We start from the raw sequence: 17845 nt of genomic DNA on the forward strand, positions 1-17845 counted from the left end.
GTGGTACAAAATCTATATAAAGAAATCTAAGCTTTCATACACACAACCTTCTAGTTATCTCACAGAAGAGGGACTATTTATAACACCAAACAAAAGAATATTTCTATGAATAAGCTTACCAATAAAAGTGTAAAGCCTAGATGAAGGAAACTATAAAAATACTCAAAACTTACTCAAAAGAAAGGCCTATCAGGTTCTTCATGGATAGGAAGAACACATCATGTTGATTTTCCCTATGTTAATCTATGAATTTAATATTTCAATAAAATACCAATGAATTTTTTTCCTGGGGAAGGTAGGCAAAATTTAGTAAATTCGAAATTCAAAGGAAATATTACACAAGCAAAAGTAGCCAAGAAAACCGAAAAAGAACAAAATTAAGAAAATTTAGTATGTATTAAAAGTGGCATTTTTTAATGTATGCAGGAAAGATGAACTTTTTAATAAACACAACTGGGAAACAGGGTAGCAATCTGAAGGAAAACTAAACCCCTACCCCAGAATAAATTCCAAATAGATTAAAGATTTAAATGTAAAAAGTACCCACATTGAAAGTACTAGAAAAAAGACTGAAAAATTCTTTGAGAATCTTAGAAAGAACCAAGTATCTCTGAATGATTATTAAAATCCAGGTAAACATGACAATTAAAAAAAAACTTCTGCATGTCAAGTATCTCTTATATTTAAAAAGTTCTTATTAATTTTTAAAATGGATCAAATACATATATACGGAGAACTCACATAAAAAGAAATACACATGAAACTTGAACATTTTGAAAAAATGTGCTCACTTTACCAACAATAAGAGATGGATAAAGTAAGAACCCAAACCAAGATACTATTTTTTAACCAATCAGAGTGGCAAAAATAAAAAACTTTGACATAAGTTTGGCAGGGCTGGGGGAAATGAGATGTTTCATACATTCTTTCTGAGAATGTAAATTAGTACAAACCCCGGGAAGAACAGTAACTGAATTACAAATGCAATTTATAAGAATGCAATTGACACAGCAAGTCAACTTCTATGCATTTATCCTACAGATATACGTATATACATGCAAAATGACCTTATGTAAAAGGTTGTTATTCATTGAAACATCATTTGAAATATCAATTAATGTAAGGTATCAATTAATGTAAAAGACTTGCTGAGTTGTGGTGTATCCATACAGTGGAATACTAAGTAGCCATAAAATAAGAAAAAAAATATAAAAAATTCCTGGGTTACTGACTAAAAACAAAAAGGTAAAAATACCATATGTGTTATACTAATAACTTCATTTAAAAGGGAAGGAGACATTTTTGCTTTGTATACATTAAAAATATCTGGAAGGAGAAGAAAATGGGAATCTGCTGAATGGGGACAGAGTTGGGAAAGACATGTTTTACTCTGTATCTTTACATACTTGATTTCTGAACCACATGAATGTAGTATCTTTCCAAAAATTAAATTATTTTATAAGGCATTATAATAATAGGATATAGTACAGTATTAGGTTATTCCAGTATTTTTTAAAAAAGAATTACAAAAAGGGAGCCAGGTTTTGAAATGAAAGGAAAAAGAGGTAACATACTCAGTTTCCTTTGTTTCTTTTATCTCACTAATCCACACATCAATAATCGTGCATGGCAAGCTACCATCTTTATTTGCTCCACCTGGCTCTTGTAGAACTTCTGTTTCTAAGCCATCAGCTTCTGAAAATCAAAAACATAACAATAAACATGTCAGCAAAATCCATCCATAGATATTTGAATAAATATTCTATAAATTATCATTACCTAGTTTTAGGCTAACATACTAGTTATAACAAAAAATTAAATATTTTATCTGTAGATCTTTAATCTTGTTAATTCTTTGGTTATTTTCTGAAAGTAAATACTAATGAGAAAGGTTCTGTCTTCATTTGCTGACTTCTCTTATTCCTCTTCAATTCAGATTATCGGTGCTTTGTTTTTTTTTAACATTTATTTATTTATGTATTTGAAAGAACGTGCGTGCATGTGTTAAGCATGGGCGGGGAGGGGCAGAAGGAAAGTCTTAAGCAGACTCCCCACGGAGCAAGGCCTGATCTTAAGTCCCCCAGATCATGATCTGAGCCACAACCAAGAGTCAGACACCTACCCCACTGCACCATCCAGGCGCCCCACAATGCTCTTGTTTAAGCCACCATCATCCCCTCTTTTTTCCTGGAATCCATACAATCTTTCATTCTCTATTTTTAAAATTTCCAATTAGCTTGTCCTATTTAGAAAGGGAATTGATATTGTACCAGTCCTTAAAGTTTTTATGTCACTTAAATGATTTCTTTTATTCACCTGTATAAAGAAAGCACTTGGAAGAAAAAAAGTCTTTTAGCTATTATTTTTTTAAAGACTTTATTTATTTATTTGACAGAGAGAGAGATCACAAGTAGGCAGAGAGGCAGACAGAGAGTGAGGGGGAAGCAGGCTCCCTGCTGAGCAGAGAGCCCGAAGCGGGGCTCGATCCCAGGACCCTGAGATCATGACCTGAGCCGAAGGCAAAGGCTTATTAACCCACTGAGCCACCCAGGTGCCCTCTTTCAGTTATTTTTTAGTGAATAATTGTTCATTAGCACCTTAAGCCATACCAATATGACTTACTCTACAAACCAGATTTTTTACTATATTGCCCTCAAAATCTAAAATATTTACTATCTGGCTCTTTGTTAGGAGATATTTGCTGACTTGTACTAGGCTGTATAGTCTCTACTATATGCCTAACAGGGTTCTGTTTTGTTTTTCTTTAAAGAAAAGGCATAAGGTACCTATTAACTATAATTCTAATAAGTAAGACTATTTAAGTTATCATGGTGTATTAAAGATGGTCACACATACAGCAAGGTCTCTGACATTTCTCTCATGTAGAGGGGGCCTCTACATCCCCACTCCTCGAATTTGGGCTGGCATTGTGATTGTCTTAACTGAGTACAGTTCAAGATTATGTCGGGGCGCCTGGGTGGCTCAGTGGGTTGGGGCCTCTGCCTTTGGCTCAGGTCATGATCCCAGGGTCCTGGGATCGAGCCCCGCATCGGGCTCTCTGCTCGGCGGGGAGCCTGCTTCCTCCTCTCTCTCTGCCTGCCTCTCTGTCTACTTGTGATCTCTGTCTGTCAAATGAATAAATAAAATCTTTAAAAAAAAAATACAAAAAAAAAAAAAAAGATTATGCCAGTTCCAGCTCTAGTCTTCAAGAAAACTGGCAGCTTCTACATGGAATCTGGAAGCCTAAACCACCATGAAAGTTTATTCTGGAACAACCACATGGCAAGTTTATGAGACTAAATAAGGAGTGGGAACCAGCTAAACAGGCTCTGTTGAGACACCATGCATGGAATGACATCATCTTGTCCCTTCCAGAATAAACCCAGTTGATGTGAATACCAATGAGTGGTACTGATGTCTCATGGAGGAGAACCTTCCCAATTCCTAACTCACTAAAATGTGAAAGAAAACAAGTTATTTTAAGCCACTAAGTTTTGGGAATCTTGTTTTGCAGCAATAGATACTGAAACAGAATTTCCTATATGAAAATAGGAGCTGACATAACAAAAGCTTAAAACATGTGCACTGGTTTTGGGACACGGCAGTGGGAAGAAGTTAAAAGTGCTTCAAGGAGACTGCTGATGAGAGATTAGCAGTGAAAAAAGTTTCTGGAGGCTAGAAAAAAGGAGATTCTTGTTCTACAGTGCCAGAAAATATGGTGCCTGGAATAACAATGATGATAGAAAACATACCTAAAAGACTCAATGATCTAGCTAAGATGTTATCTAAACAGAATGTTAAAAGTTCCAGCTAGCTTCTTTAGTAGACTTTGATAAAGTTGGAGAGAGATTAATTGAAGAAAGAACTATATAGTTTATGAGGACAATTTAGAAGAGAAAGTCCAAGTTAATTCCTTCCAGGCAGTTTTCTTAAGGGAAAACATGGCCTTAAAACAAACACTGAACTCAGGGCAGATTTTACTGGTCAAAGATGAAGTCAAGGAAGGGAAGGAATGAAGAAATAAAGAAAAAAAGAAGAGTGGTTAAATGTAGTGAATGTCAAAAACATTCATACAAAGCCCACAAAATTAAGAAAATTCAACTTGCAGAAACTCTATCAGCTTGGATTGCAGAGGAAAGAAAGATGCAGTTTAGAAAGGCCCCAAGGGCACTATCTTTGGTGCAAAGGAAGCAAGCTGACGTTGCAACACCTCACTGGCATTGCAGAATTTCTGTGGACCAGTGATTGATATGTGTTCCCCATTTTCCTTGTTTTTGTGAAGAAGTCTCTATTCTTGTTTCACTACTGTATGTTAGATATATAGAAGGCAAGGGACTTATCTTTTTCACTTATAGGTCTTGTGATTAAGAGTAATTTTACTCAAAGAACTGTACCCAAGAAAATTCACCTCTACATAGGCCTGACTTGGATAACAGCTTTAGGCATTCAGCCCTTTTAATAAGAAGAGGCTTTGCGGTGCTTAGGTGGCTCATCAGTTAAGTGCCCAACTCTTGATTTTGACTCAAGTCATGTGCCCAGTTCCGTGCTGTGTGTGAAGCCTGCTTGGGATTCTCTTTCTCTCTTCCTCTGCCTGGCCCCATGCTCATGCATGGCTCTCTCTCTTTCTCAAGATGAGGCTTTAAGAAGGGGTAAGTGCATTTTACACATGGAAGAAAATGTAAATATTTTTTTATTCAGTGGCAGACTATGGCAGATTACCAATGGCTACAAATTATTTAACACTCTTAACTTGGATAGGTGGGCTCTGTTTTACCTCCTTTGAATTTAGGCTGGTTTTGACTGCTCTGACCAAGGAAATATGGCAGAAGTGATACTGTGCGAGTTGAGACTAGCTTTAAAAGTATAAGTAGCTTTTGCCTAGGATCTGTGAGCCCTGGCCACCATATAAGAAGTCAGTCTACCTTGCTGGAAAGAGTTATGGAAAGGTGTAGAGACTACATGAATAGGGAGAGGGGACCAGTTGAACACAGCCTTCAACCTGCATCTGAAAAGACACCAGTGAAACCATCTTGAACCCATCAGACCAGGTTGCTAGCTGAATATTTCCAGTGATCCCAGAGACAAAAGCACATGAATTATAAAAGTTACATTAGTCAAGCCTTGACTTAATTCCTGAAACACAAAATCAGGAGATATAATGAAAGTGTTGTTTTAACACTAAATTTTGGGGTGATTTATTATGCATTAAAAAATCAGACCAGTTCTTAAACATAGAAAAACAATGAACCTAATTTGAGATGAATCACCCAAACATTTACACATATTTTGATGATCTGTTTATAAAGGCCTGTTTATATAGAAGAAATTAAAGTATTATCAAGTTAAATAGAGCTCATTTTGAGTTATTAAAATACCATCCACATTTCCTTCTGGCTTCAATGACGTCTGTGAAGATGCTTCATTAAACTCTGGACTGTTCGTTTCAACAGAAGAATTAACAGTAGCTGATGGATTCATTTCAAGTGAAGTATATTTTGCTTTTTCTTCTCCAGTAATTAAAGGTTTGTAATTCTCCCTTTCAGGAGAAGTCTCTGAAACAACAACAACAAAAAGAATGATCATGGTACATTTTCAAAAATAACTTGAATTTTCCTATAATGGTGTTTACAGCAAAATTAGAAATTACATTCTTAAAACAGGCAATTACTGAATAAGCTCTGTTATAATTATAAGTTGATAAATGATTAAGGTATATGACAGCTAAACTTCATTTTATTATTTTTTTAAAAATATTTTATTTATTTATTTGTCAGAGAGAGAGAGAGCACAAGCAGAGGGAACAGCAGGCAGAGGGAGAGGCAGGCTCCCCACTGAGCAAGGAACCCAATGCAGGACGTGATCCCAGGACCCTGGGATCATGACCCAAGACAAAGGCAGAGACTGAACCGACTGAGCCATCCAGGCATCCCCTAAATTTCATTTTAACTATACATAATGATATTTAGGATGATTAACATATGATTTACTTTCTTCTCCCTTTTATTGAAACTACCACACACGTGTCATAATGTATTTTAAATCATTAACTAACTGTTTTGTTTCTGGAATTGCTAGTTATTTCTAATTGCTCAGAAACTTCCCATACTTTTTTTTAAAAAAGGATTTATTTATTTTAGAAGGGAGGGAGGGGCAGAGGGAAAGGGAGACTGAGAGAATCTCCAGCAGATTCCCTGCTGAACACAGAGCCCAATCTTATGACCCTGATATCATGACCCGAGTTGAAATCAAGAGCTGGATGCTCAACCAACTGAGCTACCCAGTTCCCCTAAACTCCCTATACTTTTAACGGATGCCACGAGAGAATGGATTTACCTCAGAACAATTCATTGCAGTTATCTGTAAGATACACAGGCCACTCCCACTCATTCCTTGAAGACGTTACTTTCTAACTTCCAGTCAGGAGATCTGCCCAGCACTAATTCTGTCTTAACTAATTTAGTTGATTGCCAGATCTCCATTAATAATCCTTCCAGTCTCTGGGCCTCTCAATTCCTCTCCAATGATTTTTATCTTCACCCTACCTCAATTACTGATCATATATCTTAAAGAGCTTGTCACTAACTAGAGCTCCTCAACATTTTCAAAGCTAAATATTCCACCTTCTAATTTCTAACATCTTTTTTTTCCACTTCTCTCCCTCTACTATCCCAACTTTAAGAAATGTGACCCTACCAGAACTTATAATGCCCTGATCCTACTATGTTTTCTCTTCACCATCATCCTCATTAAAATCCATCTAAAGTCCATCATTAAAAATCACTTTTTGGGGATGCCTGGGTGGCTCAGTCAGTTAAGCATCTGCCTTCAGCTCAGGTCATGATCTCAGGGTACTGGGACTGAGCCCGGCATTGGGCTCCTTGCTCAGAGGGGAGTCTGCTTCTCCCTCTCCCTGCTGATTCCCCTGCTTGTGTGCTTGCTCTCTTTCTCTGACAAATAAATAAGTAAAATCTTAAAAATAAATCACTTTCTCAGATACATCTTTAACTCACTCTACCCACATGGAGAAATCCCAACACCTTTTAATTCAATTTTCTGTGTATTATATCTGCACACAGGTGGCTGAAATGGTTGGAGAAAGACAGAGTCTTCCTTACTGATCTCAATTTCAAATCATTATCACTGAAGCTGAGTGGGTGCTTTGTGCTGCTTGTAATCCTATCCTAACAGTAGGATACCAGGAACCGTACCTAGTTCAGTAAACTTCCTTAGGAAAACAAGCTGTGTACAGGTATTTTTGAGCTATATTACCTCTTACTTCTTCCTAATTAATCAAGAACAAAACTATAGTGTTGCTCATGTTTTGAATATCTTCCCTACACCAAGCTTCATCAACAAATTGTGACAGAGGTCCCATCTGTGTTTTTGCTCATTCAGCCTAATTGTTCAGCTATAAAATCATGTGTGTTAAAATCAGGAACAAGGATGCCAGTTAGCACCATTATTAAAGATTACTTTAGAGTGTGTTATGAATGCAGTAAGAAGAAAAAGAACTAATCAGAATAAATACTGGACCAAAAAAACACTAGTTCTTATCATTGATGATATAACCCTCACATTTGGAAGATCTAAGATCTCAGGGGGAAAAACTATATATTTAAAAAAATACTTCAGTGAGGTATCTGCATATAAAATTTTACATAGACACATAGAAAGAAAGAATAGCTTTATTTTAACCGGAAATAATAATTTAGAAGGGAAACAGGAAAAATATGTCATCCATTATAAAGACAAAAATACACGCACTGTGTAAGAATCAATTTACCAGTTTTCCATGATGGCAGAGGACTAGGAGACCTTAGTTTTGTCTGGTCCCAGGAATTCAGCTAGATAGCTATCAAAGCATTCTGAACACCTGTGAACTCAACCAGAGATGTAAGGAAAGAATTGCTGCAATTCTACAAATAGAAAAGCAGCCCCTTTCTGCAAGATGGGAGGTGCGAAGAAGTGAATCCTAGGCAATATATGGGAAGTTAAAGCATGGGGGTAGACAGCATCCGTAAGCTGGCTACTAGGAAGTGATTTATTTTAATTTTGTTATTTAATTTCATTTTTTAAAAATTTTATTTACTTATTTGACAGAGAGAGAGAAAGCACAAGTAGGCAGAGCAGCAGGCAGAGGGAGAGGGAAAAGAAGCCTCCCCATCGAGCAGGAAGCACACTGTGGAGCTCCATCTCAGGACTCTGAGATCATGACCTGAGCTGAAGGCAACCACTTAACTGACTGAGCCACCCGGCGCCCCCAGAAAGTGATTTAGCAGCAGAGCTCAAAATCGGAATTTTTAGAAGTCTGCTCTGGTGAGGGACATCCTGACTGAAAAATGCTCAGGTGGTGAAGTGGCCAGAATCTTAGGTGGGAGAGTGTGAGTTCAGGACCTCCAGGGTCACAGAAAGAACAGGGGTGCCTGAATGCAGAAGAGTTCCCAGGTATCTGAATGGGAAAGCTGGCTTCCCATTCAGTGAGCCCCAGAATGAGCTTTCAGCTTGGGGTTGCCATAAACTATGAACTGCAGGGGCCCAGGAAGCTGCAGAACTATGACGAGACACCCGCCCCCCCCCACCCCCGCTTCCACCAGGAGGAGAAGCATGGCTGTGCACTACAGGAGTCTGCAGGGTTTGGAGACTCAAAGTAGGGTCCCATGCCTGAGATAGAAATGCTTGGTCTTGGGGCACCTGGGTAGCCAGTCTATTAAGCATCTGCCTTAGGCTCAGGTTGGGATCAAGTCCTACATGCGGCTCCTTGCTCAGCAGGGAGTCTGCCTCTCCCTCTGCCTGCCATCCCCCTTCTTGTGCTCTCTCTCTCTGACAAATTAATAAAATCTTTTAAAAAGTTTTTTTTTTAAAAGAAAGAAATGCACAGTCACAAGCTGGATGGGCATGCAATATGGATGGAAACCAGGGAGACAAGAGTAATGGACTGCTTTCCCCAAGGGCACACTGAGGAGTTGAGGGCGATAGCTTTGGGCCCTGGGGCTGGAGACTAGGAGGCTGCCATTTTCATTCTCATCTTCTAAAGTTGGGGGGTGGAGAGCTCTCAGGGAACAAAGGCCACATAGAGCAATCCAGCACAGCTTACTTGGCCTGGCCCCCTAGCATGGGTGGTGCAACTCTGCCCAGGACAAAGAAACCTGGAAATCAGTACAATAGGCCCCTCCCCCAGAAGATCAGCAAGAACATCCAGCCAAGATCAAATTTACTGATCACACTGAACTGCAAAATTCCAGTGCAGGGTGAAATAATATATAGAAATCATGGTGCTTTTCTCAGGATTCCTTCTTATAAGTCTTCCAATTTTAATTTTTTTTCTCTTTCATTTTCAACCAATTTTCTTATTTTATCAACTCATTTTTAAAGTCTTAAAAAATTTCATGTTTACAGTTATATTCTATCCTTTTATTGTATTTAATTTTATTTTTGTATATATACATATGTTTTTCTTTCTTTATAATTTTGAGAAGCAGTCTCTTCTGACAAACAGATCAAAGCACACCCAAGATACAGTGTATTGCTCAGTTCTGGTTATCTGTTTATATTTGTTCCTTTTTTTTGTCTTTTAATTTTGATTTTTATGTTACATTCTATCCTTTCAGTGTATTTTATTTTTGTACCTATATAAGTTTCTCTTTCTTTACAATTTTGGGATTTAGTTTTCTAACAAACAGACCAAAATATAAACAGCAGTGTATTACTTTGTTCTGTTCACCTGTTTGATTATATTCTTTCTCTCTTTTTGGTTATAGGTCTCTTCTGATTTGTTTGGTGTATATTTCTCTGGGGTTGTTGTTGCCATTTTAGTATTTGGTTCTCTCATTCATCTATGCACAGAAGGACAAGATGGAAAAACTCACCTCAAAAAGGTAAACAAGAGGCAGTACTGATTGCCGGTGACCTAAATCAGTATGGATGTAAGTAAGATGTAAGTAAGGTTCAGAATAATGACTATAAAGATATTAGCTGGGCTTGGAAAAAGCAGAGAAGACACTATAGAATCCCTTTCTGGAGATAGAAAAGAACTAAGATCTAATCAGATCGAAATAAAAAAGGCTATTAATGAGATACAATCAAGAATGGAGTCTGTTAGGACAAATGAGGCAGAAGAGAGAATTAGTGATATAGAAGACCAAATGACTGAAAATAAAAAAGTTGAGAAAAAGAGAGATAAACAACCACTGGATCACGATGGGGAGAATTTGAGAGATAAGTGATACCATAAAGCAAAACAATATTAAAATAACTAGAATCCCAGGAGAAGAGGAAAAAGAGAGAAGGGAGCAGAAGGTATATTAGAGCAAATTATAGCAGAAAACTTCCCTAATCTGGGGAAGGAAACAAGCATTCAAGTCCACAAGGCACAGAGAACACTCCTCAGAATCAATAAAAATAGGTCAATAGTGAAGCTTGAAAAGCTCAGAAACAAAGAGAAAATGCTGAAAGCAGCTTGGAACCAGAGGCCCATAACCTACAAGGGTAGAAACATTAGATTGGTGGCAGACCTATCCACAGGGACTTGTCAGAGAGGACTGGCATGATATATTCTGGGTGCTACATGAGAAAAATATGCAGTCAAGAACACTACCCAGCAAGGATGTCTTTCAAAATAGATGGAGATAAAAAGCTTCCAGGGCAAACAAAAACTAAAAAAATTTGTAGTCACTAAACCAGCTCTGCAAGAAATATGAAAAGGGATCCTTTAAGCAAAGAGAGAGCCCAAAAGTAACAGAGACCAGAAAGGAACACAGACGATATACAGAAACAGTGACTTTATAGGTATTACAATTCACAGGTACTAAATTATTATCTTTCAATAGTTACTCTGAATGTAAATGGGCTAAATGCCCCAGTCAAAAGACACAGGGTATCATATCAGATAAAAAAAAAAGCAAGACCATCAATATACTGTCTTCAAAAGACTCATTTTAGACCCAAAGACACATCCAGATAGAGAGTGAGTGGGCAGAAAACTATTTATCATGCTAATGGGCAGCAAAAGAAATCTTTATATCAGACAAATTAGATTTTAAAGCAAAGACTATAATAAGAGATAAGGAAGGACACTGTATCATAATTAAAGGAAATCCAACAAGAAGTTCTAGCAGTTGTAAGCATTTATGCCCTAACATTGAAGCAGCCAATTATATAACCGAATTAATAGCTAAATTAAAGAAACACATTAAAAATGATACAATAATAGTAAGGGACTTTAACACCCCACTTACTGCAATAGAGAGATCATCTAAGAGGAAGATCAACAAGGAACCAAGGACTTTGAATGACACACTGGACCAGATGGACTTCACAGATATTCCAGACTTCACAGAGCATTCCATCCCAAAGCAACAGAATACACATTCTTCTCGAGTGTATATGGAACATTCTCCAGAGTAGATCAGATACTGGGTCACATAACAGGTCTCAACTGGTATCAAAAGACTGGGATCATTCCCTGCGTATTTTCAGACCACAATGATTTGAAACTTGAACTCAATCTCAAGAGGAAATTCAGAAAGAACTCAAATTTATGGATGTTAAAGACCATCCTAGGAATGAATCTGTCTGCCAGGAAATTAAAGAAATTTGAAAAATTCATGGAAATAAATGAAAATGAAAACACAACTGGTCAAAACCTTTGGGATGCCGCAAAGGCCATCTGAAGAGGAAAGTATATAGCAATACAAGCCTTTCTCAGGAAACAAGAAAGGTCTGAAATACACAACCTAACCACACCTAAAGGACCTGGAGAAAGAATACCGAATGAAGCCTAAACATAGCAAGAGAAGAGAATTACTAAAGATGAGAGCAGAAATCAACAAACTAGAAACCAAAAGAACAGTAGACATATCAACGAAACTAGGAGGCAGTTATCTGAAAGAATAAGATTGATAAACCCCTGGCTAGATTAGTAAAAAAGAAAAGAGAAAGGGCCCCAATAAATAAACTCATGAATGAAAAAGGAGACATCACAACCAACACTGAAAAAATACAATTTATAAGAACATATATTTTTAAATTTTTAAAAAGGTTTTATTTATTTATATAACAGAGTGAGAGAGATCACAAGTAGGCAGAGAGGCAGGCAGAGAGAGAGGGGGAAGCAGACTCCCCATTGAGCAGAGAGCCTGATGTGGGGCTTGATCTCAGGACCCTGGGATCATGACCTGAGCTGAAGGCAGAGGCTTAACCCACTGAGCCACCAGGTGCCCCAAGAACATTTTTTTTTTTTTGAAGATTTTATTTATGTATTTGAGAGAGAGAGAGAGAGAGCACACAAGCAGGCAGAGTGGCAGGCAGAGACAGAGAGAGAAGCAGGCTCCCTGATGAGCAAGGAGCCCGATGTGGGACTCGATCCCAGGATGCTGGGATCATGACCTGAGCGAAGGCAGTGGCTTAACCAACTGAGCCACCCAGGCGTCCCGATTATAAGAACATATTATGAGCTAACTACATGCCAACAAATTAGGCAATCTGGAAGAAATGGGTGCATTCCTAGAAATGTATAAACCACCAAGACAGAAACAGAAAGAAATAGAAAACTTGAACAGACTGATCAATAACAAGCAAGGAAATTGAAGCAGTAATAAAAAAAATCTCCCAACAGACAAGAGTCCAGGGCTGGATGGCTTCCCAGGGGAATTCTACCAAACATTTAAAAAAATTAATACATATTCTTCTGAAGCTGTTACAAAAATCAGAAATGGAAGGAAAACTTCCAAACTCTTTCTATGAGGCCAGCCTCACCTTGATCCCAAAACCAAAGACCTCATCAAAAAGGAGAATTACAGACCAGTATCTCTGATGAACATGGATGAAAAACTTGTTACCAAAATACTAGAGAATAGTATCCAACAGCATATTAAAAGGATTGTTCACAATGACCAACTGACATTTATTCCTGGGATACCCCATTCACAAATCAATCAACATGATAGATCACATTTATAAAAGACAAGAACCATATGATCCTCTCAATTGATGCAGAAAAAGCATTTGATAAAATACAGCATCCTTTCTTGATTAAAACTCTTCAAAGTGTATCAATAGAGGGAACATACCTCACTATCATAAAGCCATATATAAAAAGCCCAATGATTTATAATTTATCATTCTCAGTGGGGAAAAACTGAGATCTTTTCCCTTAAAGTCAGGAACATGACAGGGATGTCCACTCTCACCACTATTGTTCAAGACAGTACTGGAAGTCCTAGCCTGAGCAATCAGATAATAAAAAGAAATAAAAGGCATCTGAATCAGCAAAGTAAGAAGTCAAACTCTCACTCTTTGCAGACAACATGATACTCTACATGGAAAACCCAAAAGACTCCAGCCCAAAATTTCTAGAACTCATATGGTAAATCAGCAAAGTGGCAGGATATAAGAATCAATGCACAGAAATCAGTTGCATTTCTATTCAATAACAATGAGAGACAAGAAAGAGACATTAAGGAATTGATCCCATTTACAACTGTACCAAAAACCTTAGCATACTTTGGAATAAACCTAGCCAAAGAAGTAAAAGATCTCTACTCTGAAAACTATAGAACACTCATGAAAGAAATTGAGGAAGACACAAAGAAATGGAAAAATGTTCTATGCTCATTGATTAGAAGAACAAATACTGTTAAACTACCTAGAGCAATCTACACATTTAATGCAATTCTTATCAATATACCATCAACTTTTTTCACAGAGCTGGAACAAACAATCCTAAAATTTGTATGGAACCAGAAAAGACTTCAAATAGTGAAAGGAATGTTGAAAAAGAAAACTAAAGCTGGGGGCATCACAATGCCACACTTCAAGCTCTACTACAAAGACAATATGGAACTGGCACAAAAAAAGATACATATTCAATGGAACAGAACAGAGAGGCCAGAAATGGACCCTCAACTCTATGGTCAACTAATCTTTGACAATGCAGGAAAGGATATCTAATGAAAAAATGATAGTCTCTTCAACAATGCTGCTGGGAAAATTGGACACCCACATACAGAAGAATGAAACTGGATCACTTTCTTACACCATATACAAAAATGGACTCAAAATGGAAGAAAGACCTCAATGTGAGATAGGAATCCATCAAAATCCTTGAGGAGAACCAGGCAGCAACCTCTTCGACCTCAGTCAGAGCAACTTCTTCCTAGAAACACTGCCAAAGGCAAGGGAAGCAAGGGAAAAAATGAACTATTGGGACTTCAAGAAAAAAAAAGCTTTTGCACAGTCAAGGAAACAGTCAACAAAACCAAGAGACAACTAAAGAATAGGAGAAGATATTTGCAAATTTCTTATCAGATAAAGGGCCAGTATCTAAAAATCTACAAAGAAGTTATCAAACTCAACACCCAAAGAACGAATAATCCAATCAAGAAATGGACAGAAGAGATGAACAGACATTTCTCTAAAGGCAACATGCAAATGGTCAACAGATACATGAAAAATGCTCAACATCATTCAGCATTAGGAAAATACAAATCAAAACCACAATGAGATACCACCTCACACCAATCAGAATGGCTAAAATTAGTAAGTTAGGAAATGAGATGTTGGCAATGATGCAGAGAAAGAGGAACCCTCCTACACTGTTGGTGGGAATGCAAGATGGTACAACCACTCTGGAAAACAGTATTGAAATTCCTCAGAAAGCTGAAAATAGAGTTACCCTACAAGCAGCAATCACACTACGAGGTATTTACCACAAAGATACAAATGTAGTGATCCAAAAGGGCACCTGCACACCAATGTTTATAGCAGCAATGTCCACAATAGTCAAACTATGGGAAGAGTTCAGATGTCTTTTGACAGATGAATGTTTAAAGAAGATATGGTATATATACACAATGGAATATTACTCAGCCATCAAAAAATGAAATCTTGCCACTTGCAACGATATGGATGGAACTGGAGAGTATCATGCTAAGTGAAATAAGTCAATCAGAGAAAGACAACTATTATGAGATCTCACTCACAGGTGGAATTTAAGAAACAATACAGAGGATCATAGGGGAAGGAAGGAAAAATAGAACAAGACGAAATCAGAGAAGGATGAAAACCCTAAGAGACATTAATCACAGAAAACAAACTGAGGGGTGCTGGAGGGGAGAAGGTGGGGGAACAGGGGAACTGGGTGGTAGACATTAAGAAGGGCATCTGATGTAAAGAGCACTGGGTATTAGATAAGACTGATGAATCACTGAGCTCAAACTAATGATAGACAATATATTAATTTATTGAATTCAAATTAAAATAAATAAATAAATGGATGGTTTAAAAAGGCAACATTTTACAAAAAAGAGCCTTTAAGAACTTAAATGAATAAAACAAAATGTTACTGATAAACACAATATAAGATTGGTGCAAAGATAAAGATAAACTCCTGAATTTAGTAGCATAAAAAATATTCTAAAAATCAATATATAAATTTAATACAATTCTAATCAAAATACCCAGTTATATAAAATGAGCTTAAAATTCGTTTGAAATAATTATCAAAATACAATCCAGAAAATTGTTAGATTTCCAATTAGATTAAATGTCTTACACATGTGTGCATGCCCATTCACAATCACATACATGCATATGTTATCTATCAACCTGATTTAAAAATTTGGGAAAACTTTTACCCACTAAAGAAAATTGAAAAGCTATAAAGAAAAAGATATACCTGCATGGAAATTTTTTTTAAAATCTGCATGACCTAAAAAAGCATCATAAGTGAATTAGGAGCATGTGGAAAAAGCCTATGATGATATGCTAGATATAAGTAATCTACAACAGATAAAAATTCACAAGAAAAATACAGGCAATGCAACATAAAACGGCAAAGAATATAAATACAATTTATAAAGAAGGAAATCTAAATGGCCAAAAGAATATGACAATGGAATTCACTTACAATCAGAAAATCACAATTGAAATCCTTAACTTATAAGGCTTGTAACAATAAAAAAAGTGAAAATACTGAAAAACTTGTTTAATATTTGAAAATCAATCATTGGTATTTGCAACATTAATATAATGAAGAAAAATCATACAATCATCTTAATTGGTTAAGAAAAAGAGTTTGATACATTTCATGACTCTTCATAAAATAAGACTAGACAAGAATAACTTATTCTGATTATAGATATTTTCAAAAGACTTGAGTTAAGAACATGGCACTTCAATAATCAAGATTCTATTGGAAGACTTAGCATAAGAATTAGAAAACATAAAATAAAACTGTTTTAACACAGTATCATGTGTTTACAAAAATATCAACAGAAACTACAGATACATTACTAGAATTAATGAATGAACTTAGCATAGTTGCTGAATATAAAGTCAACATACAAAAGTGAATTATATTTCTAATTTTATACATGAGCCACAATTATAAAGTAAAATTTCAAGAGATGAATAAAACAGTGGCATCAAAACGTATACAATTTTTAGAATTACCTAACAAGTTTTTAAAATACTTCTATAGAGAAAACTATAACCTGCTGTTGAGAAGAAATAAAAGATCTAGACAAATGTGAGGATATAAATATTCATGGACTAGAAGAGTGAATATTGTAAATATACCAATTTCTTCCAATCTAAATATTCAATATAATCCTAAAGAAGTCAACAACATATTTTGAGAAGCCTACTCTAACATTTATATGGAAATGAAAAGGGGTAAAAACTAGCCAGATTTCTCTTGAATTTGCAAGATGGGAAAACTTGATCTACTGGGTATCAAGACATAAATACTTACAATTAAGAAGTACCATAATAGTAAAAACATAGAAATCAATGGAATAATTTAAGTGTTCTGAAATACATATATAGATACTCAATTTGCAATAGAAATAGCATGACAGACCTGTGGGAAAGGAGGGTTTTTTAAATAAATGAGGAAGGGTCAACTAGGTACGAAATCAGAAAACATAAAATGACCCCTCTTTATGCCATACAGAAACATCTTTATGAGATAAGCTGCAGGTCTAAATTTGAAAGTTAAACAATAAAGCTTTTAGAAATTAACAAAAGAAGAAAATCATCATGACCTTAGGATTTTTTTTTTAAACAGGATACAAAAAACACTATAAATTAAACTATAAAGAAAAGGACTAAATAAATTGGACTGTAATAAAACTAACAACTTCCATTCTTCCCAAAAAATGCCAGTTAGTGAAAGGACAAGCCAGTGAAAGACGAGATAAATTTACAACACACATTACTAACAAAGGGCTTGTATCTAGAATATACAAAGAACTTCTAGAAACCAAAACAGTAACAATGGAGGAAAGGGCAAAACACCTGAATGACCTCCTCAAAAAAGAGCATATACATCACGACAAGGAATTTTTGAATATGACACCAAAAGCATAAGAGACAAAATCAAAACTAAATGAGTGGAACTACATCAAACCAAACTGCTTCTGTACAGCAAAGGAAACAATAAACAACATGAAATGGAAGTTTATGGAATGAGAGAAAATACTTGCAAACCATATACCTGGTAAGGGGTTAATATTCAAAATATATAAAGAATTCCTAAAACTTTATTGCAAAAAAGGGCAAATTAATTTTCTATTATTAATTAATAATACCAATTAAAAATGAGGAAAGGGACTGAAAAGACATTTCTCAAAATAACACATACAAATGGTCAGCAGGTATGTGAAAAGGTGCTCAATATCACTAATCATCAGGGAAATGCAAGTCAAAACCACAAAGAGATACCATCTACTCCTGTTAATACAACTATTATAAAAAAAGTTAAGACATAACACATTCTGGTAAAAGCATGTGGAAAAAGGGAACCCTTGTATACTTTAAGTAGGACTGGAAATTCGTCCTGCCATTA

The 17845-nt window shown here is 36.2% G+C and overlaps 1 protein-coding gene across 2 annotated transcripts in view; it reads right to left on the reverse strand.

The window, feature by feature from the left end:
* Positions 1-17845, reverse strand: part of LOC111157092 (NIMA related kinase 1) — a 218060-nt gene that overhangs the window by 36802 nt on the left and 163413 nt on the right. For both annotated transcript variants that reach the window (XM_022518338.1, XM_022518328.1), the window contains 2 exons: positions 5376-5552; positions 1575-1695 (listed from right to left, as the gene is read on the reverse strand). In XM_022518338.1, the coding sequence (XP_022374046.1) occupies positions 1575-1695; positions 5376-5552 (298 nt within the window). The remainder of the gene's footprint in view (positions 1-1574; positions 1696-5375; positions 5553-17845) is intronic.

Source organism: Enhydra lutris, unplaced genomic scaffold (genome assembly GCF_002288905.1).
Source record: "Enhydra lutris kenyoni isolate GAN:26980312 unplaced genomic scaffold, ASM228890v2 scaffoldscaffold3, whole genome shotgun sequence".
In the NCBI taxonomy this organism is placed as follows: domain Eukaryota; kingdom Metazoa; phylum Chordata; class Mammalia; order Carnivora; family Mustelidae; genus Enhydra; species Enhydra lutris.